General features: G+C 53.2%; 1 protein-coding gene across 1 annotated transcript; it reads left to right on the forward strand.

The window, feature by feature from the left end:
* LOC144931412 (laminin subunit alpha-5-like) lies at positions 1-26,380 on the forward strand. The gene is made up of 31 exons (XM_078855219.1): positions 1-231; positions 558-734; positions 886-993; positions 1,779-1,862; positions 2,841-3,071; positions 4,457-4,570; positions 5,897-6,030; positions 6,806-6,886; positions 7,990-8,219; positions 8,411-8,511; positions 9,507-9,687; positions 11,220-11,363; positions 12,252-12,403; positions 12,919-13,029; positions 13,182-13,293; positions 14,009-14,173; positions 15,285-15,481; positions 15,674-15,790; positions 16,218-16,372; positions 16,744-16,885; positions 17,567-17,666; positions 17,857-17,973; positions 19,419-19,604; positions 21,011-21,150; positions 21,771-21,950; positions 22,431-22,457; positions 23,882-24,027; positions 24,291-24,435; positions 24,971-25,104; positions 26,057-26,213; positions 26,333-26,380. The coding sequence occupies exons 1-31, from the start codon at positions 1-3 to the stop codon at positions 26,378-26,380; spliced, it is 4,347 nt and encodes a 1,448-aa protein (XP_078711345.1).
* Positions 26,381-26,852: the final 472 nt, after the last annotated feature.

Below are 26,852 nucleotides of genomic sequence, written 5' to 3' on the forward strand. Positions count from 1 at the left end.
ATGCAACGGACGAGTCGACGCGACTGCTGCACCCGAGGGGACGCACCTCACACGTCGGCCATCTTGCCGCCCACGCCTCCCTGCGTTCAGGAAAACGTGCAGGGGCGGCGCTGCGATGTTTGCCGCGTCGGGACCTTTGACCTCGGGGCGGAAAACCCCAAGGGCTGCACAGCCTGCTTCTGCTTCGGCGTCACGGGGGAGTGCACGAGCTCCGAGCTGCGCCGAGAAACGGTCAGGGGCATGCACACATACGCGCTCTCGCTGACATGCACACTCACAAATACACACACGCACTCGCACGCGCACTCGTGCACACACTTACGCATGCATGCACTCACGCATTCACTTATGCACTCACGCACGAAAACACACACACACCCACGCACGCACTCACACACTCACCCATGGACTCATATAAGCACGCGTGCACATACGTACAAAAGTATGCGTGCACACACGTACATTGGCAGCTTTTAAAGGCGCTCGCTAACACAACAGCACTTGGCCCAAAAGCCTACGCAGCTCGGTAGTGAATGCAATTCTGCCCGGTGCTACAGATCGCAAACATGTCGGGCTGGCGGCTGCTGATGGGCAGTGGGGGCGGCGAAGAGGAGAGCGTGCAGGTGAAGCACGACGAGACGGCGCGGAAAGCGGAGGCCGCTCTGAGCAAGCGGCACATGGACGCTGAGCTGGAGCCGTACTGGGCAGCACCGCAGGCCTACCTTGGCGACCAGGTGAGTCCCGCTCGTTCGCCAGCATGCGCAGCAGCAGCAGCAGCTGCAACAGCCCCAGCAGCATCCGATACACCCTGACGCTGCCACGGTAACGACGTTGCATTTGTGCCCAGTGCTGCAATGTGCCGTCGTTTGCCCCGCCCGTCCACAGCTGTCATCGTACGGAGGGGAGCTGAGCTACCGCGTGCGCGCCTCTGGGGGTCAGGACGGACATCGAACTCCACCCGGTGACCACCAGCAGCCCGACCTCATCCTGCGGGTGGGTGTGGAGGAACCCTCCTCCCCAGATCAGGCCACCTCAAGTCGGCTCGTGTTATGAACAGTAATTCCTCGTTGAACTTGGTAGATGGGCGCCACGGTGACCAGATGTCAACTACGTCACCTGGTATGCAGGAGGTCGTGGGTTCGAGCCCAACCCTGACGCCCATTATATATTTTGTTTTTTGCATGCCACGTGGATTTTTGTCCGGGTCCACCGGTTTTTCTATCTACATCCCGAATCGACATCACACGTGTAGAGTATTTGGCTGCTACAAATCTCCACTTGATGAGCCACTTCGTTGAGCTATCATTTGTGGTCAGGTCGCTTCTGAAAGATAACTCCATAGCTCAGTGGGCCTTACCTGGTAAACATAGAAATAGCCAATAAAAATGTGGTTCCTGAAGAGTGCCGCGTGAAGTGAAAATGCGTTTACAGGGGATAAATAAATACATTCGAACAACACGAACTTGAATCACGTTTGCGCTTTAAAATCAGCCTGCAGTCATCCCATGGAGGGACAAAGAACTGAGATAGGTTCCGTATCATTCCACGCGTGTGACTAAAATTCCCAAACCACTCGGCCGCATCACTCAATAAAGTAGTTCGTCGCCGAGTGCGTCATGACGGTGCACGTTCCGCGCCGTGCGAAAAGTGTTCTCGAGCAGAAGAACCGTGCTATGGCGAAAAACGCGTCGTGCGTGTGCGGCGAGGGCTTGCCGGACTCCGTGGGGAGTAGGTGTACGTGCGTTCCCGTCACCCGCCGTGTTGCCGCGTGCCTGCAGGGAAGCCACATGAGCTTGGTTCATCGCGCCGAGCGGCAGCCGGTCGTGGGAGAGACATTCCACGGCTCCGTGCGACTCCTGGAGGTGCGTGGACCGTGATGGCTGTTCTTGCACTGTGCAGAACCATATGTGTGTGTGTGTGTTCAGGTATATCTGTGTTTGGAAACTCTTATGTGTGTGGGTCCGTGTGTTCAGGTGTCTCTTGGTGTGCACTCATGTGTGTGTGCTGGGGTTTATATGGGTGTTTTTTAGTGCTGGTGTTTCTGTCTGTTCAACCATGTCTGGATATTTGTGTTTGTGTGTGTTTAAGATGCGTCACTATTATGCGTGCGTGTTTATGTGTCTTGGGTTTTTGTGTTCGTCTGTGTAAACATAAATAATAATGCGCTCCATTCCTTTTAATTACCCAGGAAAGCCTCGCTGAGTCACAAGGCTCTTTTTCAGGAGGGTCCCGCTACATTCGGATATTTTTCCCAATTTCACGAATGAGCATTTAGCGTATTTTAGTGTTTATCATGAGCCACTTCGTTGAGCTATCATTTGTGGCCAGGTTGCTTCTGAAACAGAGCTATAGAGCTCGGGGCAGCCTTACCTGGTAATATAAAAAAGAGTGTAGTAGTAGTGAATAGTTTAGTAGTTACATGAGTGTAGTAGTGAATAGTTTAGTAGTTACATGAGGTGGAGACTGCGGTAATCAGAGGAAAGCCATCTACAGGAGGGGCCCAGCTACCTTCCATTGCTCTACTGCCAAGTCACAGCCCAAGCCTATAACACCTGGCATTCTTATCTCATCATACATTTATATAATACAGTGAACGAACTATGGTACAAGATGGAAGATGGTTGGAGATGAAACGAGATGATAGGATGCGATATGGTGCAAGATGGTTGGAGAGATGAAACGAGATGATTGGATGGCATATACATCAAATGAGGTGGTGGTGGTGGTGACGACGCGTGGGATAAACGAAGACGGAAACGAGATGAGTGGATCGACGATCGATGGCTCCCATCGGAGCGCGAACCAAGCGTAAAGACCTGACGCTGCTCCCGTGCCCTCAGGACGGCTTCCAGCACGGCGCTAGCGGGCGCCCCGCGTCGCGCGAGGAGCTCGCCATGGTGCTGCAGGACCTGCAGGCGCTGCTGCTGCGCGGCCGCACCCGCCCGGGGCCCTCCCGACTCACCCTCTCGCACGTCGTCATGGAGACGGCCTCCGCGAACGCGTCCGGACCGCTCGCGCGGGGCGTTGAGCGGTGCCTGTGCCCCGCCAGCTACCGGGGAGGCTCCTGCCAGGTGCGTGTGGTGGACAGGCTGGCAGGAAGGGTCGGGGTTCAGCGTTCGCGGGGCACGGTTTAGGGCAGGGGTGGGGAACGTCCGGCCCGCGGGCCGTGTAAGGCCCGTGAAATCATTTGGTCTGTTCCAGCCATCAGATTAGGGGCGAGTTAATTAAATGTTTGACCGAATATAACGGGCGAATTTTTAAGTTGATAATTTTGTATGGCCCGCGAATGATGTTATAAATATCCAAATGGCCCTTGGCAGAAGAAAGGTTCCCCACCCCTGGTTTAGGGCGAAGGGTTTACGTGTCGCGTCCGGGAGTTAAGTTCGCGTGTCAGGGTTAGGGCAAAGGGTTATGGTGTCAGGGTTCATCGTTTAGGGTTAGAGTTAAGTGGTAGGGTTAGCGTTCATGTGTTAGGGTTTTAAGGTTAGCGTTAAGGAGTTCATGTGTCAGGATTAGGATGAACGGCTTTTTTATTAGGGTTAGGGTGCAGGCCTTACATGTCAGGGTTAGAAAAGTTATACTTCCACGAGCAGGACAAGTGATAGGGTTGTATGTCAGTGGCCAGAGTGAATTTGTCTACTAGGATGAAGGATTACGGTTCAAATGCGAGTGGCTGTAAATTGTCTTGGATCAGGGTTAAGGTTACTGTTGTTATTTTCTAGTTAGTGATAATGCACAGCTTATGTGTTAGGCATAGTGGTGTTGTAATGGTGGGGAGCGGTAGTGCAGTGATTAGTGCACTGCGCTACGAACCCGGCATGCCGAGCTTCATTCCCGTTCATGACCAATAACAGTGGCGAGCAATTTCACCGGTACTGGGCCTCCCCTAAGTTGACTCAGCCTTCAACAAGTATCTGGTGTGGTGTGTAAACATCAGCACTGGCGAGACACAGTTTAGACGGGCATGGTGCTGGCCATCGAATCCCTCGTGTGCCGTCTCGGCCTCCATAGGTGCTCGCTAAGAGCACTTGTCCCAAAAGTCGATTCAAGGTTATACGGGGGATCTTTGTCTTTATGGTTGCATTAGCAATGTGCTTCATATGTTCGGCGTAGTGGTATATTGTATCAGGGCTCGTGCCTATGTCCTCCAGTGAATCTCTCGGCTGAGTCTTCGTCAATGCCAGGGGTTGGCAGCCAAAATAACAACAAGGGCCAATTTTTTATAATTTGGTCAAAAGCTCAATATTTCAAGAGCCGCAATGCACTGTGTGGTGAACGCGAGACGGTGGGGTCCTTAATAAAGAACGTGACACGAAGCAGCAGCCCTTCAAGGGCCACCGCTGCGGTTCCGGAGCCGCAGGTCGCCGACTCCTGGTTGGCTTCAAGGTTGGGGCCCCTGGAGAAGAACTCACATCTCCCGGTGCCCCCCTCTTGTACCCCCCCCCCCCCGCCACAGGAGTGTGCCCGCGGGCACTACCGAGACAGCCGAGGCTCCTTCTTGGGCCGGTGCCTCCCGTGTGACTGCAATGGCCACTCGGACGAGTGCCAGGACGAGACGGGCATCTGCATCGTGAGTGCCGCCGCCGCGGCGGCCAGCGGCGGCCCTCGGCTAACCGAGGCCCGACTCTCCCTGCTCTGCACGACAGCCGCCCTCGCCCCCCCCCCCCACCACCCCTCACACCCCTAACCAAATGCTCCTCTGCCAGAGGTAGCAAACGGGTTTTGATTCCTTACCCGTACCCGTACCCGGCCGCACCAGGGTCGCAAACGGGTACCCGTACCCTACCCGATACCCGGCTACCCGTACCCGGCAGGGTATCGTGTAGGGTACGGGTACCCGATTGCGACCTCTGAGATGAAGCCATGTTGCAGGTGGGTTGATTCTAGGATCTTGAATTGTGAGAAGAGACACCAGACGTTGGGAAACGAGTGACAAACGGTTACTCACCAGTGACTCACGGCCTACCCGTACCCGGCCGCACCAGGGTCGCAAACGGATACCCGTACCCGTACCCGGCCGGGTACGGGTAGCCGGGTATCGGGTAGGGTACGGGTATCGGGTACCTGATTGCGACCTCTGTCCTCTGCTCGTCCATAAGGGAAATCAACGCACCTCATATAGCCACGACAATTGAGAGTAAACTCGTATCCATTAGTTGCCCTGAGCCATCAGATGAAGGTCCACGATCCTGCGACGAGAGTCAACTTCTCGACGAATTGTCACAAATGAAAGGCCGTGATTCGATTTTTTAATCCATACTTTTCTTTGTCTCGCTTTTCCCATCGCATTTGTATTGTTCATAAGGCTTTGTACAACTCTTAAGCTATATGTGGCAATAAAATGGAATTGGCATGAATGGAAAATAACCGATTCTCATGTATACCACACACGATTCAATGCATGTATAATGATAACAATAATATAATTGTATATACCGTCATTCATGCAATAAATTGATGAATTGATGCACCATTACTTGTTTGGCAAACAGCACAGCCTCGATTAACATCCTGACGAATTGGCTAAATCGCCGCTTGGTGAATTGCCTCGTTTGTTACTTGTGGAGACATTTTCAAAAAAATTGCTAAAAGAAAATTAGACGAAGAGGGGCATTCACCCGCAATGTAAACCATTGCCTCATATCAGTCGCAAGTCTGTCCTGCCACCAACAGAGGCTGAGAAGCGAATGCCCACTTGGTAGAGAAATAATCTGTTCCTAAACGCACGATCGCACGTCTGTATCGTGATGGTAAGCGCCGGTTTTATCCGTTGAATCGCTGCATTGTTGCACGCCTAGTGGCCCTGCCGCACGTGCACGTTTGTGTGTGTGTGTACGTCTCGGCCTGTCTGACACGCGCACGCCGTGCTGCGCTGTGTTATTTTGCGTGCGAGCAGCACTGCGATCACAACACGCGCGGGGATCACTGTGAGCTGTGCCGGGAAGGCTGCCTGCCCCGCGACGTGCAGGGCGACGAGCCCAGCAGCCAGTGCTTCCCCTGCCCCTGCCCCATGACCATCCGCTCCAACCAGTGAGACTCGCGCACGCACACGCACGCACGGTGACACACAGACACACACCAACTAGTGAGAGTCACGCGCGCACACACACCCATGCACGCACGGTGACACACAGACACACACCAACTAGTGAGACTCGCGCACGCACACGCACACGCACGCACGGTGACACACAGACACACACCAACTAGTGAGACTCGCGCACGCACACGCACACGCACGCACGGTGACACACAGACACACACCAACTAGTGAGACTCGCGCACGCACGCACACGCACGCGCACGCACGGTGACACACAGACACACACCAACTAGTGAGAGTCACGCGCGCACACACGCACCAACCGGTGACACACACGCACAGAGTCGGTCGGGCGTGGTGCTGGCCACCCACCCCCTCGTGTGCCATGACGGCACTTCGTAGGTGCTCGCTAACAGCACTTGCTGATCTACGTTGCTGATCTCGTCAAGGAGCATAAACCATCAGGCAAACTCCGGCCATCCATGCAGCGGCTTTTGGCTAACCGTCGAACAAAGACGGTGACTGCATCGCATGCTCTCAGATGCGCTCCTGCGGAAGCCACTGGAGATGTGCACCTTTAAATCTAAATTGAAAACTAATTTCTTTAGAACTGCTTTTTGTGCCTAGTTTGTTGCCTTTCCCCCAATACGGTTGGCTACGTACGGTGCGAAACAAGTTCAACGTGCATACATACATACATACTTGCCCCAACATTCTGCTGATGCTATAATGGTGATCATTTGTCTTTGTACGTACACACAGCTTTGCCATCGGCTGCGTGCAGAAGCCAGAGGGCCTGGAGTGTCTGTGCCGGGAGGGCTACGAGGGCAAGAACTGTGAGAGGTGGGCTCATCGGCTGCAGTTTACTCGACTCGAGCCTGACGTCAGCCTTTGCACCATCGCCACTTTACGCTGAGCCCAAACAAAACGCGACGCCGGCAACAAAAGGCACCACGGTGGCTAGGAGATGTTAACGACCTCGCCTGGTATACAGGAGGTCGTGGGTTCGATCCCAACCCTGACGGTGCCTGCTGTGTAATTAGAGTTTGCGTGTCTGTCTTTCTCTCTCTCATCATCATCACGGTGGCTAGGAGATGTTAGCTACCTCGCCTGGTATACAGGAGATCGTGGGTTCGATCCTAACCTTGACGATGCCTGCTGTGTATTTGGAGTTTGTGTGTCTCTGTCATCATCACAGTGGCTAGGAGATGTTGACTACCTCGCCTGGTATACAGGAAGTCGTGGGTTCGATCCTGACCCTGACACCTGCCGTATATTTTGAGATTTTTCTCCGAGTCCTCTGCTTTTTCCCCCTCCACATTTAGAATCAACATCGCGTGTTTAGAGTATTTGACTGCTATACATTTCCACACGATGATATGCTACTTTGTTGAGCTATCATTTGTAACCAGGAGGCTTCTGAAAAAAAAACAGTTACACAACTCAGAGGGCCTTACCTGGTAAAATAAAAAAGTATTGTTTAGTTTAGTTTGAGCAGGGAGGAACTTTGTCCCAGATTCACGGTCTGACAAAATAGCCGTGACACAACGCCTCATGATTCGCTTCGCTGTTGTTGTTTTTTTTTAACTCTGAAAAAACATGGGATTCAGGTGGTAAAACAAGCAAAAACAACACGCCCTCATAATATATGCATTGTGTCTTTGAAACTGATTGGCCTACATACTACCATTTGTGACCAGGTCACTTCTGAAGAAGAGCTACACAGCTCATGGTTCAAAATAAAAAAAATATAATCTTTTATTAGAAGCTTTCGTGACTGCAGGATTTCATACTCGTAGGTTATTTCGTTAAAGTCACGTAGATAGGGAATATTATTTATTTATTTTCCTATCTACGTGACTTTACCGAAAGAACCTAGGAGTACAAAAAAATCTAACTTAATAGTTATTTTTTCTATAGTTTAATAACTCGTGGCTTCCCAACAGGTGCGCGCCGGGCTACTTCGGCAACCCGATGGTGATCGGCAGCGAGTGCAAGGCCTGCCAGTGCAACGGCAACGCGGCAGACGACAGCGGCAGCCCCGGCGTGCCGGGCGGCTCGTGCGACCCCGTGACCGGCCAGTGCCGCCAATGCCGGCCCCACACGGCCGGCCCGCGCTGCCAGGACTGCGAGCAGGGTTACTACGGCGATGCCGTTTTCGCCAAGAACTGCACGGGTAGGCGGGGGCGACGCCGGCGAAAGCGGGTTTGAGACCGGCGGTTTTTATCGGGCGACGACGGTTGGCTACGTACGGTGCGAAAGAAGTTCGACGCACACGCGTGACGGCGGGTTGGGTGAGATGTCCTGGAGCGACGGTGCGACGACGGTGCGGTGACGGTGCGGTGTCTGCCGCGTGTCCGTGCGCAGCTTGCCGCTGCGACAAGTGCGGCATGAAGGGATGCGACGGCAGGAGTGGGAAGTGCATCTGCAAGCGTGGGGTCATGGGTCACTCCTGCAGCACCTGCGAGGTACGAGAGCCAACGTCACGCTCGGCTGGGTGGATGGCTGGAGGCGAATAGACGTGGGAGCATGCAAGTGCAGTACGACAACTGCCCTTAGCCCGGTTTTGCATGGTGGTCGCCCATCCAACCACTCTCCAGGCTCCAACCTGCTTAGCTTCCGAGACCGGGCGCATTCCGGTTGATTGGGTGACAAGCGCACTCTGCATGCACGTATGAACGATTCTCTCTGTTTGCGTCCATGGTGGTGAGTCGGTCCGTAGGCATGAGTATTTGGTGATCTGAGCCAAGTGTGTGCACGTGTGGGCAGGGGTGGCATCGTGATGAGCGAACTGCTCTGTGAGTCCGGCAACTTGAGTTCGATTCCCAGCCACAGCCAACACCGGCGCCGTATATCCGAACCGGTCCTGAGCCTCCCCTAGATCGACTCAGCCTTAAGTGATAACTTACCACGGAGTGTAAACATCCGGCAATTGTGCTGGCCAAACCACCCTCTCGTGGGCCATTCCGGCACTAACAGGTGATCCCTCGCAGCACTCGTCAAGGTGCATAAACCATCACCACCCGAACTCCAGTCGTCATCCTCGCAGCAGCGGCTTTTGGCTGGCCATCGCATCACGCTCTTTCAGATGTGCTTCTTGCGGCCTTCTGGAACGCTCTTCCTTCCGATATTAGGAAGCCACTGGAGCTACGCACTATTAAATCGTCCAGATTGAAACCCCCTTTATTTAGAACTGCTTTTTGTGTCGAGTTTGTTCTTTCTCCGCACCTCCGATGAGCACGGTTGGCTACGTATGGTGCGAAAGAAGTTCAACATACATACAAGAGATAGATGATGATGATGATGAATGGACTACCACAGCTCGCTCTTAGCAGGCATTAAATGAGTCCCCCGCGCGTCGTGTTAATGGACGAACATTCAACACACGTAATACTTGCCACAACAGTCTGTATGGCTATGCGACGATCTGAGCGGTGCGTGCGTGTGTGTGTGTCCCTTGCAGCCGGGCTACTACGGCTTCGACTCGTGCAAGGGCTGCGAGTCGTGCGAATGCGCCGTCGCTGCCCTGGGCTCGCAGTGCGACCCGCGCTCGGGACGGTGCCAGTGCCCGCCCAGCGTGACGGGCCGGCGCTGCGAGCTCTGCCAGCCCGGCTACTGGAACTACGGCCCCAACGGATGCCAGCGTGAGTGGCGGCGCTGGCACCCAGAAGACGACGTTTAAATACTTTTAGGTTTTTTCGGTAAAGTCACGTAGGTAAAAAATAAAATTGAAAGTTAATAAAATTAATATTGGAAATAAAATAAAATAATAAATCACGACGTATCGGAGGCAACACAAGTCTCCGTCATCAGGTAGGACCGTCACAGCTAAAATTACTGCATCAAGCTGTGACGGTCCCACCTGATGACTTGTGTTGCCCCTGAAACGTCGTGATTTTTTTTTCCATCATTAATTTTATTAACTTTACATTTTATTTTTTACCTACGTGACTTTACCGAAAAAACCTTAGAGTATGGATCCTTGCGGTCACGAAAGCTTCAAATCTAGAACGAAGTTTAAATGTCTCCCCCGTGTAGCCTAAACGGACTTGTGGCGGCACGTGCTGTGGGCGAGCACCTAGTGAAGGGCAGCACACGAGGGGGTGGGTGGCCAGCACCATGCCCGGCCGCCTTTGTGTCCCCAGTGGCGATGTTTACACATCGCACCAGGTACTCATTTGACGCTGAGTCGACCTAGGGGAAGGCTCAGGACAGGTTCAGACAATCATCGCTGGTGTTGGCCGTGAGCGGGAATCGAACTCGGGTCACCGGGTTTCGTAGCGCAGCGTAGCGCTCACCGCTGCACTACCCACACACAGAGGCACGGAGGAGTTCACAGCCACGTGCTGGGCTTGCTGTGTAGTTCACAGTGCACAGTGCAGGGCTGCGTTGTGGCCTGCAGAGGGCTGTGCAGCAACGCGCATTGCTACGTCTGCGCTCCCACGCCTATGCTAACCCCCCCCCCGCCTTCACCAACACGCGCTGACCAACGCGGGGAAGTATGGTCAAATAACCCCCACGACCGGCACGGAGTGGGCAGGCCCCCCATCCACCAGTGGATTGGCATAAGGGCTGTACCTGTCCGGTGTATGCACAGTGCTGTGTTTGTTTGGTGCCTTAGGATGAATGCCTTAGGATGCGTGCGGCGTCAATGGCACAGCTGAGGTTCCGCAGTGGGGAAAAACCGACGTGGGTTTCTCGTGAGCCGCACTGGCCTGGCTCTGCCCAGCGATGCGTGTCACGTGTGTGTCTGCGTGTGTCCGTGCATGTGTGTTTGCGTGCGCGCATTTGCGTGCGTGGGCAGCGGAGGCGTAGCGGTTCGTGCGCCGCGCTGCAACCCCGACGACCCGGGTTCGATTCCCGCTCACGGTCAACAACGGTGACGATGATCTGAACCGGTGCCGGGTCTCCCTTAGGTCGACTCAGTACCTACAAATGAGTAGCTGGTGCGGTGTGTAAAAACATCGTCAATGGGGAGACAAAGGCGGCCGGGCGTGGCGCTGGCCCACCCACCCCCTCGTGTGCCGTGCCGGCCTTCATACGCACGTTGAACTTCTTTCGCACCGTACGTAGCCAACCGTGCCAATCGGAGGTGCTCGCCAACAGCGCTTGCCCCAACAATTCTGTCGAGGCTACACAGGGGATCTTTGTCTTCGTTGTTGTGCGCGACACGCAGGCTGCGAGTGCACGACGGGCTCGTGCGACCCGCATACGGGACGGTGCAGCTGCAAGGGCGGCGTGAGTGGCGAGCAGTGCGATCAGTGCAGCAGCCCTCTGGAAGTGCCGGTGCTCACAGCGGACGGCACGATGCAGTGCGACAGTAAGGAGGCCGTGGGAGGCATTGCACCCCCCCTTGATGCGTTAGAATTCTCTCCCACGTGATTGACCGCACAGCCCGTTGCATCCCTCTCCTCCTCAGGACCTCACCGAGGACTTTCCGAACCGCATTCTCCCCAATTTTCCCAACTTATCACGTTGCCACTTTTCACTCTTAAGGATCTAAAACGTGATTAATACAGGGTCACTCACGCAAGGCCTCACAGCGCTTTACACAGAATAGCCCGACCCTTATCAAACGCTTAGCAGGTAATACTGAATAAAAACCTTAACAAAGAAAATTAATTGGAATTCAAAAGAATAAACGCAATGCAAAAGGCGCATAATATACACAGGCGGGTGTGTATGTGAAAACAAACATGATTTACGACGGAACCTTAAAGACTCAACTTTCTGAGACTCCCTAAAGACCTGGGGAAGAGTGTTCCACGGGCTTCTCTGCAGATTATCACCTCTCTCCCCTCTTCCCCTGGTTGCTAATTAAAACCATTAACTCACGTTGCAGTGCATTCTGCATTCACCACGGTTAACATCGCTGGGGGAATCTCTCAACCGGTCCGGAACCCTCTTCTACATCGTCTCGGCCTTAAATGAGTACCCGCCATTTTGTGTAAACTTCAGCCCTGGGAAGACAAAGGCAGCCGGGTGAGGTTCCGGTCACAAAATCCCTTCCCTCCATGCACCCTTTCCGGCCTCGATAGGTCCTCGCTAAATGCCACTTTTTTCCACACCTCCGATCGACGCGGTTGGCTACGTACGGCCTGACAGCGGTTCACCATAACCGCCCAGCACATGACAGCGCTCGCTCCGACATTTGGTTAAAGGTGACGCGGAGGGACGCGTGTCGCCCCTTTCTCTCCGCGTGCCACAGTGTGCGACGGCTGCGTGCTCACCCTGCTCAACGACATGGACGGCGCCGGCAAGTCGCTGTCCGACATCAAGAGCATCCTCAAGGGCGTGAGCATCAGCACCGTCACGACTGTGCGCCTCAACAAGCTCAACTCCTCCCTCCTGCAGGCCCAGGTAGGGCGGCCACCACGTGCGGTGTGTCGTCATCGGCATCATCACAGTCGGCGTCGGCCGTCACCGATCCACTGCTGGGTGAAGGGTTTTTCCCCGAGTCGTCTATAAAGCTCCACATGGTGATAAGCCGCTTCGTGGAGCTATTGGACCTTGTTGTTGTCAGGATAAAAGTATAAAAAATAAGAATAGGTTTTACCCTTTCTGGCAATGCAACAGGTGTTAAGATGTTAAAACACCAAATAGATAACTTTTGCAAGGAATCATGTCTGCATTTGCCACACTTACTTATGGTAAAATATGCCACCAAACATGCTCTGGTAATATATGCATTTACTTTGAAACTGATTGGCCTCCATAGTATTATTTTTGTCCAGGTTGAAAAAGAGCTCTATTGTATAGCTCAGTGGGCCTTACTTGGTAAAATAAATCATTGTTTAGTTTGAATACACCCATCTTAATTGAAAGAGCAGTCTGTGCCGGATCAACGCGTTATGTATCTCGTTACTCCAATGCAGAAAGACCTGTCGCGCTACAAGAAGTCCGTCACGGACCAGAAGAAAAAGGTGGACGTGATGGAGACCGACACAATGGACTTCCAGATGGACATCAACGCCCTGAAGGAGCAGGTAACACTGATCGTCCCGCCCAATCCGTCGGGATGAACTTGAGAAGTCACTCGCGAACGTGCGAAACTCGCGCATCGCGAGTGTTTACTTGCGTACGTTTGTTTGACTCGACCCTGAACCGTCGGGCGGGTGGGGATGTTGCCCGCCGCCAGGTGGACAGCGGCGCGCGGCGTGTGAAGGCCCTGGAGGCGTCGCTCGAGCGCACGCACAAGCGCGGCGGCAGCGTCAGCAAGACCGTGGACAGCGTCGTGCGCTTCATCCAGGGTGGGTTCCGCAACGGCCGCCCTCGCCCCGCCCGGTAAAACTTGCCGTGCTCGCCGGCAATTCGCCGAGAGATGCGGCCGTTCGCTCCCGGTTGGCTGCGGTCTGCGGGGGGTGCCGGGCGGTGCGCAGGCGGCGCAACTGCACACCCCAGGGCTCGCGGAGCCGGACGGGCACAGAAAGGGAAATGCCGGACATGGGGACTCATTTAATTAATTGCGCCACGATGAAATTGAGGGCATGAAAAATATGAGGGCCTTAATATCCTATGGGTTGATCCCATGCCTTTTGACTAGCCGTCGCAGCGGCTTTTGGCTGGCCATCGAACAAAGATGCTCACTGCGTCACACGCTTTCAGATGCACTTCTGCGGCCGTCTGGAACGCTCTTCTTTCCGATATTAGGAAGCCACTGGAGCTATGCACTTTCAGATCTCGATTGAAAACTCATTTGTTTAAATCCGATTTTTGTTGATGCGTGTGGTTGTTGATGTTTTTGTTGATGCGTGTGGTTGTTGATGTTGTGAGTTCCACCATTAGTTTTGTGCTGCTGCTGCTGCTGTGCTTTCACTCATGGGCACTCTCCTGAACCTTCCACGCTAGACTCAAAACACCCTCGCTGCGTAAGATATTAAGGCCCTTATACACACCCTGCTCCCGATATTAACGATTCCTGATTCCCCCCTGATCCCCCCATTGCTCATGCCCCTCCCCATGCAGAGTTGATCTCGAAGGCCGGCGCAGGGCCCAGCGGGCTGCCCCTGCCTGCCGAGGAGTTCCAGCGGAAGCTGGCGGAGGCCGAGTCGCTCGTGCGGGAGATGAGGAACAGGAATTTTGACAAGATGCAAGACGTGGCCGACGAAGAGAAGCGGCTTGCGGAGGATTGTAAGTCACGACGCCAGATGTCACCGCACCAGATGTGATGGCACCGGATGTTACCACACCGGATTTCATCGCGCCAGATGTGACCGCACCAGATGTCACTGCACCAGATGTTACCACACCAGATGTTAAGACACCAGATGTGACGGCACCAGATTTGACCTCACCAGATTTGACCGCACCAGATGTGACCGCACCAGATTTGACCTCACCAGATGTGACCGCACCAGATGTGACGGCTTCATATGTGACGGTACTAGGGCTAAACTGAATATTTTCTGGGTCGCTGGTAGACGGGAGTAGGCACATGTTGAGCAACCACAACCATGTATGTATGTTGAACTTCTTTCGCACTGTACATAGCCAACCGTGCGATTTTAGTGGTGCGGGAAAGAGAGGTATGCTGAGCATGACATGCTGAGTGTTGTGTTTGTTTAAGGACGCAAGCCCTTTGTCCATTACAGACTTCCTGGCCCATTAAACAGATGCTGCTGCTGCTGCTTCCACCACCCTGCCTGCTGCTATCAGTTTACCATCCACAAACACCACAGTGGGGGCCATTAATAAAAATCAACGAACGATATTTCACATTCATATTAAAACTACGTTTTTCAATTAGACATTTTTTTTCTCCCGAAACTAGATTTTCACTTTAACGCTATTTTATCTGACTCTGGCCAACTCCATCACTCTATATTCGCCTGAGAGTGAAGGCTTCAAAAGGTTTTAACTACCTCGCCTGGTATACAGGAGGTCGTGGATTTGACCCCGACCTTGACGCCTGTATATTTGGAGTTTGCATCTTCTCCCAGTGGTGGTGTGGATTTTTCGCCAGGACCTCCACATTTATAATCAACACGTGTTTAGAGTATTCGGCTGCTATAAATTTCCACACGATAAGCCACTTCGTTGCATATCATTTGTGACCAGGTCGCTTCTGAAAAAGAGCTACATAGCTCAGTGGGCCTTTGCCCGCACCTCTGAATACCCCGGCACCTCCGATCACCACGGTCGGCTGCATACGGTGCGAAAGAAGTTCAACATACATGTACCTGGTTTAAAAAATTTCATATTAAGTTACGATTTGTTACGGTCTTCCCATCGCCGCGCGCAGTGATGAGTCGCGTGCGGAAGGAGTTCTCCAAGCCGCTGAAGGACCTGGCGAGCCGGGCCAGCGTGGCGCACGACAACCTGGAGAAGTACGACCGCGTCCTGGCCGACCTGCTCGAGTCCATCAACGCCGCGCGCAACCTCACCAACCACGCCAACACCCTCAACAAGGCCAACCAGGCCGCCCTAGACCGCAACCAGGTGAGGCCGACAATCGGCGTGCGGTGCTGCTGCCGCGCAAGCCGGCAAGACGTTCAGATGAGGGGGTGATTTTGACCGTGCAAAAGTCACCGTCGTCGTCGTCGTCTCCGGCGGCGTCGTTATCGTCGCGAGCGTGCGCTGTGATGGCACGCGCGTGTAACCGCCGTGGCCGCCCCCGTGTCTTGCGTGCAGCAAAAGGTGAAGGACGTGAGGCAGGCGGCGGGCGAGGCGAACAAGTCCCTCTCCGACGCCGAGAACGTGCTCGGCCAGGCCTACCAGATGATTCAGCTGCTGGAGGCGTCCCGAGTGGTGGGTCACCCGCGCCGCTGCCGCACCGCGCCAGCGAGGACGCAGACGGCGTGCCGGTCGAGTTGCCGTGCGTCGCGGAATACCGTTGCCGCGGCAACAATGACCGGAAACCGCCGTTCGACGGAAGCGAAATTAGAAAGAGTTGGCAGGCCAAAAATATAGCCCCTCCCTAGTGGCGCGGTTGTTGCGGCTAAGTTGCATGCAGGGACCGATATGCGTCGTTTCTTTTAGCGAGTTGCCGTGGGCTCGGTAAAACAAAGACAACGGCCCGCCATCCCCCATCGTTTTGAGCAAAAGGAGCGTTCACGCAGGTGATTGCGTTCGTGGGTGGCACGAACCCAGTGCCGCCAAACCGCTCCGCCCCGCCACGTTCTCCCCCCTCAGTGTTTGTGTCCCCCCCCCCCGCCCTGCCCCACCCCGTGCGCAGGAGTATGAGAAGCTGTCGGCCGAGGTGGACGGAGCCAAGAACCTACTCCGGGACAAGGTGGAGAAGATGGCGGAGGGCGCGGCACAGGAGCCGTTGGTCCGGCGAGCGGAGGAGCATGCCAAGCGCCTGCAGGAGCTCGCCGACAACCTCAAGCGGTGCGTTTTTTTTTTTACCATCTCACGGTTGCTGAAGTCTAGGGCCAAAAGTCCAAGTTCCCATTCGGCCAGCAGAACAACACAATCGTAGATGGGATAGTTAAGCGTTGATACGCTCCTTGTATTTGGTTCGTTGTCCTTCCCTCGCACCCACAATTAGCATGGTTGGCTACGTACGGTGTGAAAGAAGTTCAACATTCATGCATACAGATAAGAGATGGTGGGAGGGAGTCCCAGACTTGAGCGGTGTGAGGGTCAAGAAGTGGGAAGAGAAGTGTTTTGACCTGCAGTGTGGTGGTGGTGTTGCAAGGGCATCTAGGCAAGCCTCCACCTGTACACGCAGTTACATGTCCCTTCGTGCTCGTCCCCAGGCTGCTCAAAGACATCGACCAGAACGAGTACATCCAGAAGGCCATCCTGGCGTCCAAGGCCTACGAGGACATCATCAAGGCCCTGAAGGAGACGGAGGAGGCTGCCGACCAAGCGCTGCAGGCTGCGCTGAAGGCCGAGCAGGTCAGCGCGTTGTGTCCGTGGTGAATCCGTGCGTTCACAGCGCACTCTCGCGACTCCGTGGAGCTGCCTGGTGGACAGCAGGGCACAGTGCGAGCTCGTCCATAGTTGTAATGTACTTCTTTGCTCCCTCGTCTTGCTTCCATGTCCTTTTCCCTCCCGCCTGTACTGACCAGCGTGCTGGACTGAGAGGATGACAACAAATATTTGTCTTGTTTTATCGTCACCAAGGTGATAGATTTTCACTGCTATGCCGTTATTTATGTTTGCTTTATATATCCTGCACCCGAGTTGGATGTATTTATGGTAGGTCTGGGCTGAGAAATCATGACATAAGAAAGGTCACTGCCCCAAAATGTCGCCTGTTTTTTATATATTTTTTTATAAAGACCACACAGTGTTATATTGAAGAAGGCGTTGAGCTGTTAGGAATCCTGTATGAGTGGACCCTGTTGGTTCAGTGTCAGCTGTACAATGAAATCTAGCAAAAGGAAGGAAGCAGTTGCAAGTCACAGTGGTGGCATCCACGGCAGGAGCTGCGGTTACCTTACGAGCAACTCGGCCTACGTGGTCGTGGCACGGGTGGCGAGCGAGCCGCCGTTTTCCCAGAAGCCTTTGCAGCCATTGATGTGAAAACTCGTGACATCCGCTGACCCCTGACCCCTACTGACTCCCATTTGGCAGGACGTGCAGCGGGAGAACCTCCCGAAGAAGGCGGCCGATTCGAAGAAGGCGAGCGAGACACTCAAGAAGGATATCGAGGACAAACAAGGGACGATTAAGGGTGAGCCATTGCGCAAGAAGTTCTCTCTCTACGCAAGCAATGCGTAGAGAGAGAGATTCAATAAACTATCAAACTAGAATTCTGCACATGCGATACACGTTTGCACACGTATGTGCGTAGGTACACATACATACATACACACGTGGTCAGCGCTTACAGCCATGCCGATTGCTTACCCTCCCGTGCACAGACCTGGATAAGAAGCTGCAGGGAGTCAAGGACACCGTGAACACGGCCAAGGACAAGCTGAAGGCTCTGACGGATGCCCTGCAGCGCGCCAAGCAGGACCTGGCCATGGTGAACCGAGGTAGGGCACAGCCACCACTTGCCCACGGCCCGATTTTGTACCAAATGATCAGGGAGCACGAAACACGCGCCCCTTTCTTTACAGGGCGGCGAGATGGATATGCGGATTGAAGCCGTAATAATTAATGTACCTTTGGTGTTCTCAGCATTCTCGTAGCAAGATGCCATCACAAAGGCACTGTGCGTTACAGACGGGTTTAGTCCTCCAGTATGGGGAGATGTTGCTCTGGGGTTTCACCCAATTAGGCCAAATTCGGGAAATCTGGATCATGATGCCATCGAATAACGCCATGGGACCTCTGTCTTCCACTGTGAAGCAGAGACCGCGTATTTATAGAGATAAAATATCCCGTGGTATTAACCAGGGCAGCTTCAGGGTTCGAACCGCGAACCTCTGCAATGCACGTACCGCTTGGCCATGTCACCGCCGCAAATACGGCGGAACAAACGGTGAAAGTGTGCAAAGAATTGTGTGGTAAGAGGTGCGTAATGGAATCCCATTGGGGCACACAGCAGGCATTCGGCAAATGTATAACAACAGGAAGTGGCCCGGTGGCTCAGAGGTCAGATCGCTGACCTCACACCGCTGAGATCTTGGGTTCTAATCCAGGCAGCCGCCTCTGATTAAACCTACTTCTCAAGTGTAGTGAGTTGATGGCTTAAGCCCAGTCACCAATGACTACAAAAAACACCATCACATTAAATTTGGTAATGCAAGCTAATTTGGCTAAACACCATCCCAGAACATTTTAAAAATATTATTTTAACTTTCAGACTACAAACATTATTCTCCATAGCAGAGTGGGTTTCACAATGATGCCCTCTTGTGGTGTGGACCAGAGAACACTTGAAAGGAACTCAGAGGTACCTTTGTGATATCCGCATCCATGGGATTGCAAGTGCTCCAAATTAAAACTTGGTCTCATGACAAACAGGGAAAAATTGCGTTGAGGAGACCAAATATTCATTTTACCAGAAGTGCTTTGTTGAAATAATAAAACGAGGTGAAGGTACGATGGCATCGTACAGCCAGACGGGGATTGGTGAGGGAACGCGAGTGGTGAAGCGCAATGGAGTAACACCAACGAGCGAGATAGGGGTCCCACGCAGGTGGGTGAACATTATCGGGGGGGGGGGACAAAGACAAAGATCCCCCGTATAGCCTTAACAGACTGTAGGGACAAGTGCTGTTAGCGAGCAGCTATGAAGGCCGGAACGGTACACGAGGGGGTGGGTGGCCAGCACCACGCCCGACCGCCTTTGTCTCCCTAGCGGCGATGTTTACACACCGCACCAGGTACTCATTTGAGGCTGAGACCGAGGGGAGGCCCAGGACCGGTTCAGATAATCGTCACTGGTGTTTGCCGTGAGCAACACACACACGCGGTGGAGAGGTGTCCAGATATTTGTTCCAAACGAACCAACCGACGTGCGTTCGTCTCGCAGGCAACATTGACGAGGTACTCCGCAAGGCCAAGGAGGATGCGCAGGCCGCGGGAGACCTGGCCATGAGCACGGAGAACGAGGCCAACAGCATCCTCGAGGAGGCGAAGAAGCTGGCCGAAAAGATCAAAAGCGGCGCCGTCGACAGCCAGGGCTTCCAGCTCGCTTTCATCGAGGCCACCAAGAAGGGTGAGTCGCCGCGGCGCGGCCGGGTTGAGCCGGGCGCTGCCCCCCCGAGGCGATTTTTAGGGCAGTCGTCAACGGCAATGGTCGCCCAGTGAAAGTCGCTTCAAAATCTAAACAAATCTGGCCGCGGGTGTCCCTCGCGGGAAAACCGGGACATCAACTTCCAGTGAGATCGCATCCATAGATAGAGAGAGAGAGAGTTATACTGGATGTGGTGTCGTTAGTGGCGAAACATTTCGCGGGCCGCCGACTGGGACTGACCCGGCTGAATGGAGCCTTGATTACAGAATCCTCCCCCACCTGAAATCTCGAGCCGCCGCTGGGGCGGCGACGTGAGCCAGCACAGTGTAGGTCAAAGGTAAAGGTAAAAGCTCAGCCCTGCAATTTTCCTCTCTCACGCCGCTAGAGAGCCCCCTACGAAGCCCCTTCCAGGGGGTATTTTGGCCTACTCTTTCACCCTGGCTACGCATCATGAAAGAGGTGGGAGCACCCACGCTTTATCCTCCAACGTGCAACCTGGAACTCGACGGACAAATAAGTCGACACGTGCTTCAAGAAGACTGGCTTAACAATACTGTATATACGTAACACGTAGAGAGTCCAGAGAGCACACCGAGGGGCCTGAGATATAAAGGCGATGGCCTCTCCATGTGTCGTTTAGAAAGTCCATTTCCCAAAACATCGGCTATTTAATTCTCTCCCCTGTTGTTGTCATAGTGTTATTGACGAATGTATTGAGTTTAATATTATTATTATTATTGTTCGTGCTCGTGCACCAGTGCCAACTCAGCAGCATCACCACATCTTTCGTCAACAAACTGTGGCTTACCCGCGTAATGCTGTTGGGTGGACAGGGAGGCGAAGGGCATTTTTAAGAAACTTGCGCCATTGTTTCAACTTCCGCGCCGGGAGATCGAACCGGTGACCGAGACACCGCCGCAGTGTCCGATGTTCCGTTCGAGTTTATGTCAACGTTTCTGAGGAAGCCGCTGGAGCTACACACTTTTAAATCATCTGCATTGATGACTCATTTATTTTCAAACCCCTTTTAGCGTTTAGTTTGTTGTCCTTCCCCCGCACCTCCGATTAGCACAGTTGGCAACGTACGGTGCGAAAGAAGTTCAACATACATACACTACACTATACACTACAGTGCACAATACACTACATACTACACTATACACAGCACTCATATACACTACACCACTATACACTACACCACCATGCGAAATTGAAAACAAATTTCTTGAGAACTGCTTTTTGGGTTCAGCTTGTTGTCATTCCCGCGCACCTCCGATAAGCGCTGATGCCTGCGTACGGTATGCGAAAGAAATTCAACACACACACACACGTACAACATCCCTCGGTGTTCAGTCGTCATCGCTGCGGTCGCCTTGCTTCGTCCGCAGTGAATGACCTGACGGACCTGGTGCCCGAGCTCCTGAAGAAGCTGGCCGAGCTGGAGGGCAAGAACATCAGCGCGGACGTCGCCGGCAATCTGAGCAACATCCGGGAGATCATCGAGGCGGCGCGGCACTCGGCCAGCCTGGTGAGTGCGGCGTGAGAACGTTTTGGCCTCGCAGTTGGCGAGCGCCTGTTAAGGTAGGACAGGGCACAGGACGGGCTCCGTGTGGCCAGCACCGTAACCCGGGCTCGCCTCCGTCTTGGCAAACAGCTGATTTCGACGCTTTGCATCGGGTGCTTATTTTTCAGGCTGAGTTGATACAGGGGAGGCACGGGACGTGTTCAGATACCATTTGCCACTCGGGGAATGCGTGAGCGAGTGTCAAACCCGGGTTCTGGGATTGTAACACAGTTCGTGAAATGCCATGGACCACAAATAACCCCCCCGGATAGCCTTACACACGAGGGGATGGATGGCCAACACCACGCCTGGCCACCTTTGTCTTTCCAGTGTTTATACACCACACAAGGTACTCATTTGAGGCTGAGTAAACCTAGGGGAGGCCCAAGACTGGTTCACATAATCGTCATTGGTGTTGACAAGCGGGACAGGCAGCCTGGAGGCAGTGAACCGGCACGAAATTCTACACCCCCCCTCCAAGCTCTGCGGTCCTCTATATATGAAGTTGTGATTGGTCCATGAATGAGTGTTTAGGTGTTTGACTAGAGAGGTTTTGAACCGCTGGGCTCCGCGTGCATCCACAGGCGAAGGTGCCGATGAAGTTCAACGGCACTTCTGGGGTGAATGTGCGGCTGGGGTCGCCCCTGGAGGAGCTACGGCCCTACACCTCGGTGGCGCTCTACCTCCTGGACGCGGATCCGGCGCGCGGGGACGACACCACCGGTGATGACAGCCGCTTCCTCTTTTACCTCGGCAAAAAAACGGTGAGCCTCAATCACACCCAGCACCGCACACGCAACACGCACCGCACACTCCGCACAGCACGCCACACACTGCACACACCACATGCACCGCACAGCACGCCACACACCGCACGCACCGCACACACCGCACACACCGCACACACTGCACACACCGCACAGCACTCCACACATCGCACAGCACGCCAGACACCGCATGCACCGCACAGTGCACCACACACCGAACGCACCGCACACACCGCACACACCACACACACCACACACACCGCACAACACGCCACACACCGCACGCGCAGCACAGCACGCCACACACCGCACACACCGGTGCGGAGCATCGTGGTTTCCCCTGGTTCATTCCGTGTTGTGTATTCACCATATAGCGCTGGACTACTGGGAGGCCGTGTGGCTGACAGGATGTCCCATAGCGCGGCACGGCCTTAAGAGCCCTGGTCTCTGACGTCACGATCTCTTTTGAATCCACAGGATGGAGGTCGCAGAAAGCGCCAGGCGGTGAGTGTCCCGCCTTCCCATCAGCCACAGGCACCTTCACTGCACTGCGGCCAGCACTCGTTGAGAGGGCAGCTCGCTGTTTGCCCAACTCAGCGCATATTGATGACTTGTGTCATGCTTGTTACACACGTTATTGTACATTTTGTCTCATTGATGTTGTCTTTTTTTGTTCTATTCCACGTTTGCATTGTATGTTGTCGGCATATGTAAGCAGAAGCCCCATTTTCTCTCTCGACATATAAATTGGAATTTGTCCATCGACCAAATTGGCTTTCCAGATGTTATCCATCAGCATTTGTTTGAGCAAGCAAACTCTGGACCAGTTTCGGCTTTCTCATTGACACAGCCAGGCCCGTTAAGCTGCTGGTTAATACTGGTTAATATCATTCCAGAAGGCCAAGAGGCTGATGCACTAAATAACATTCAATGAACGGCTGAGGCAGACATTTTATTTCATGAAAAAAGATAAAAATACCATTCAGTGGGTTTGGCCTTGTCGGTGCATAAAAATATCAGACTTGGCAAACACAATTTCACGCGGAATGCAGACACAATCTCACGGGCAATAAGGAAATACACTTCTGATCTCGTGAACTAAGGAAAAAAAATTTGACAGGAGAAACATTGGAAATCCAGACAAACCAGGGCTTTTAGACATCACTAAATGAACTGAGGAATATCCAGCATCATACTACAGTGCACATGATAAAATAAAATAAAATCAGTAGAGGATGCCCCCAAATAAATAGAATTACAAATGCAATCACGCGCGTGGATAAGCCGGCACCAGCACCTGACCAAGATTGCGACGGACAGGCACTCGTAGAGACAGAGAGACGGAGGTAACAGCCGAGGCGTCTTTGCTGTTCCCACGACAGTTGCGCTTCAGAGATAGATGATGATGAATATACTACCACAGCTCACTGTTGGAAGGCATTCAATGAGTTCCCCATGCGTCGTGTTAGTGGATGAACACTCTGCTGTGCGTACTACCTTGCTGATCTCGCCAAGGAGCAAACACCATCATGCAAACTCATCCTCACAGCAGCGGCTTTTGGCTAACCATCGAACGAACACCGTCACTGCATCGCACGCTTTAAGATGCGCTTCTGCGGCCGTCTGGAACGCTCTTCCTTCCGATATTATAAAGCCACTGGGAGCTATGCACTTTTAAATCATCTCGATTGAAAAGTCATTTCTTGAGAACTGCTTTTTGTGTTTAGATTATTGTCATTATCCCACATCTTCGATCAGCACGGTCGGCTACATCCTGTGCAGAATAAGTTCCACACATATACATATATATATAAGAGATAGCTGATGAATGGACTATCACAGCTCGCTCTTAGCATTAATTAAATTAATTCCCCGTGCATCGTGGTAATGGACGAACACTCTGCTGTGTGTGTTTTTGCGTTTCTCAGGATTTGGGTGACTACATAGGAGCCTTCCTGGAGAGGAAGAAGGTGGTGTTTGTGTACAACTTGGGCATCGGTGACACCTTCCTACGGTTCCCCGAGCCCGACGCCATCATCAACCCTAAGGCTTTCACCTACGTGAGATTCGAGCGGTGAGTGGCGTGCGAGCGCACTCGCAGTCACGCTGTACGCGCCAGGTTCCTTCTGAAAAAGAGCTCCATCGTTCAGTGGGCCTTACCTGGTAAAATACAAAAAAATAGTTTAATAGTTTAGACATAGTTTTAATAGAGTAGGCCAAATTACGCTACAGGAGGCCATTTTGCCAGTGAGCAGTTAATTTCAGGGCTGGACCCTCGTGATAACCGCCATTGACATGTGGACTCCTCTGGCCCCCCTCTTCCGTGACCCCATGTAGGATCTATGAGCACGCCCAGGCAGAGTTTCGTCAAGACAAGCGGATATTCAAGACCATGTCCGTCGCCAGCCGGAAGGACTACCTGCTGGACCTGGACCCGGCCAACACCGTACTGTATGTGGGCGGTGCTCCTGCTGGTGCTCAGGTAACAACAACAACAACCATAATAATACTCTTTGATTCTTTCGGTAAAGTCACATAGGTATAAAATAAAATTAATAACGACGTTTCGGGCGCAACACAAGTGTCCGTCATCAGGTGGGAAAGCATGGTCTGCTGCTGAGGCAGACTGTTTTAAAAGGTTTGAAATGGGTGTAGCTCAAGGGTTATAAAGAAGTGGCCGGGGCTAGTGATGTTAATGTGAGAAATTAGTATGTAACTGTAAGATAGAAGAGCGGCCTCTTAAACGAGGGCACGGAAGTGGCTATGTTAATGTGAGAGTATGGATTCCTGCAGTCACCAAAGCTTCAAATTCAAGATTGAACCATAATAATGACTCAAAATGATGTCCTGCTCAAATGAGCACCACAGCTGGAATAAAATTTAACAAAAGACAAAAAACATTTTTAAATCAAATTACATGTAAAAAAATTATTGTTCTCATAATTATGTCTACAATTGCCTGTGGCCTGCACACATTCCAAACGAAGGCTGAGAATGTTTTTTTTCCCTTTGTGCAGCTGCCCGCGGCCTTGTCTCTGCCGAACTTTGTGGGGAACCTGGAGCTGGCCGCCATTAACGAGAACATAACGAGTCTCTACAACTTCGAGAAGACGTACTTCATGAACACCGTCACCGATTATCCAGCCAAGCGGTAAGTGGTTCCACTTGGCAGTGCCGCGGTTAGCGCGCTGCGCTACGAACCCGGCGACCCGAGTTCAATTCCCACTCATGGCCAACACCGGTGACGATTATCTGAACCGGTCCTGGGCCTCCTCTAGGTCGACTCAGCCTCAAATGAGTACCAGGTACGATGTGTAAACATTACCAATCAGGAGCCAAAGGCGTGGTGCTGGCCACCCACCCCCTCGTGTGCCGTGCCAGTCTTCATAGGTGCTCGCGAACAGCACTTGGCCCAACAATCTGTTAAGGCTATGCAGGGGATCTTTATATTCGCGCCGTTACCTGTTTACTGCAGGCTTAGTGACGCGTCCGTCAAACTGGGCACGAAACACAGACTGCTCCCTACTCATAGAGTGACTGTGCCCCTGACAGCTTTGCCATCTGGGCGGCCGTCTCTGGTGCACACCCCTAATGCCAGGCCCGAGTTGATGGTCTGTAAGCGCGTGCTTCCAGGCGGTGACGTGGCCCAGCGACGGCACATTCACCGCTTAACACAGGGGGTTCGCGGTTCGAGCACATCGGCCGCCTTGGTTAACACTGCGGGCGTGTTAGCCATAGAGTGCACGCCCACCGTTTTGCAGTGAATGTTAAAGACCCCGAGATTTTTTTTTTCTCCCGAAAATGAATAGAGATGTGTTTTCTGGCACCACGGTTCGAATTTGATGAATTACTCATAAACTGCTTGTTTGGTAAACATGCAACGTCGCCCCCGTAGGCTGGCAGACTGAACCCTACTGGCTGACCGGTGCTGCGTTTCCCTCGTCTCACACAGGGACAGCTGCCACTGGGGGGGTCCCCTGCCGCAGTGCACCTTGAGATGAATTGGACGGGAGGCACGGTGTGAATATTAAGCAATGACGACGATGATGACGATGATGACGATAATGCATTGTGCCACCACACCCCACACTCTCGCACCACAGCTACAAGGACTCGCCGGAAGTGAACCCACAGACGTACTATTTCGACGGCACTGGGTACGCCGAGGCGCCAGTGGACGCCAGCGGCGGCCGCTACAACTTTGACTTCAACATCCGCACGTCGATGGATGACGGCATCCTGCTCTTCATGGAGAAAGACGTAGGCGAAGATTGTGCTGCGCCCATTTTTTTGTAGAACAACCACTCCGGCTCGCCTCGCAATCACCCAGCAAGCATGCAACGTTTGCTCAAAACGTTGGCCCAACGTTTTGGGCACAGTGCGAGGAAGAGGCACAGGGAGGGACGGTAGAGACTGGGAGAGCGTAGAGGGTGGGATGGGAAAGAGCAGTGAGAGGCTAGAGAAGCCAAGGTATTGTGGGTCAAGACCGCGGAGGGATTTTTTTCACTTAAAAGTGAACATTTTTAAACGGGCAGCGATAGTAGCCAGGGAGCCAGTGGGGATGGGAAAGTAGAGCAGAAGTGTGGGAATTGTGGGGGAGGTTAAAAATGATCCGGGCTGAGGCAATTTGTATCCTTTAGAGAGGAGTGAAGGGTGTAGGCAGGCAGGCTGAGCAGGAGAGAATTGCAGTAGTCAAGGTGAGTGCAAACAAGAGAGTGAACCAGGAGCTTAGCAGCAGAGAGTGAGATGGGGGACGGATTTTGCGAACATTGAAAAGGTGAAAGCGGCGAGTGCGGGCAGTGGCATAGGTGCGGTTGGAGAAGGAAGGGGAGGAGTTGAAGGTGACCCCGAGGTTGCGAGCAAAAGAGACAGAAGGAGTGAGGGAGAAGAGAGGGAATG

This window comes from Lampetra fluviatilis, chromosome 4 (genome assembly GCF_964198595.1).
Source record: "Lampetra fluviatilis chromosome 4, kcLamFluv1.1, whole genome shotgun sequence".
Classification (NCBI taxonomy): domain Eukaryota; kingdom Metazoa; phylum Chordata; class Hyperoartia; order Petromyzontiformes; family Petromyzontidae; genus Lampetra; species Lampetra fluviatilis.

Bases quoted from the DNA above. Each gene is read 5' to 3' on its own strand.
- LOC144931412 (XM_078855219.1), top strand. From the start codon at position 1: ATGCAACGGACGAGTCGACGCGACTGCTGCACCCGAGGGGACGCACCT. The intron at 735-885 runs GTGAGTCCCGCT...GCCCGTCCACAG, and splicing joins AGGCCTACCTTGGCGACCAG to CTGTCATCGTACGGAGGGGA. The intron at 9,688-11,219 runs GTGAGTGGCGGC...CGCGACACGCAG, and splicing joins CGGCCCCAACGGATGCCAGC to GCTGCGAGTGCACGACGGGC.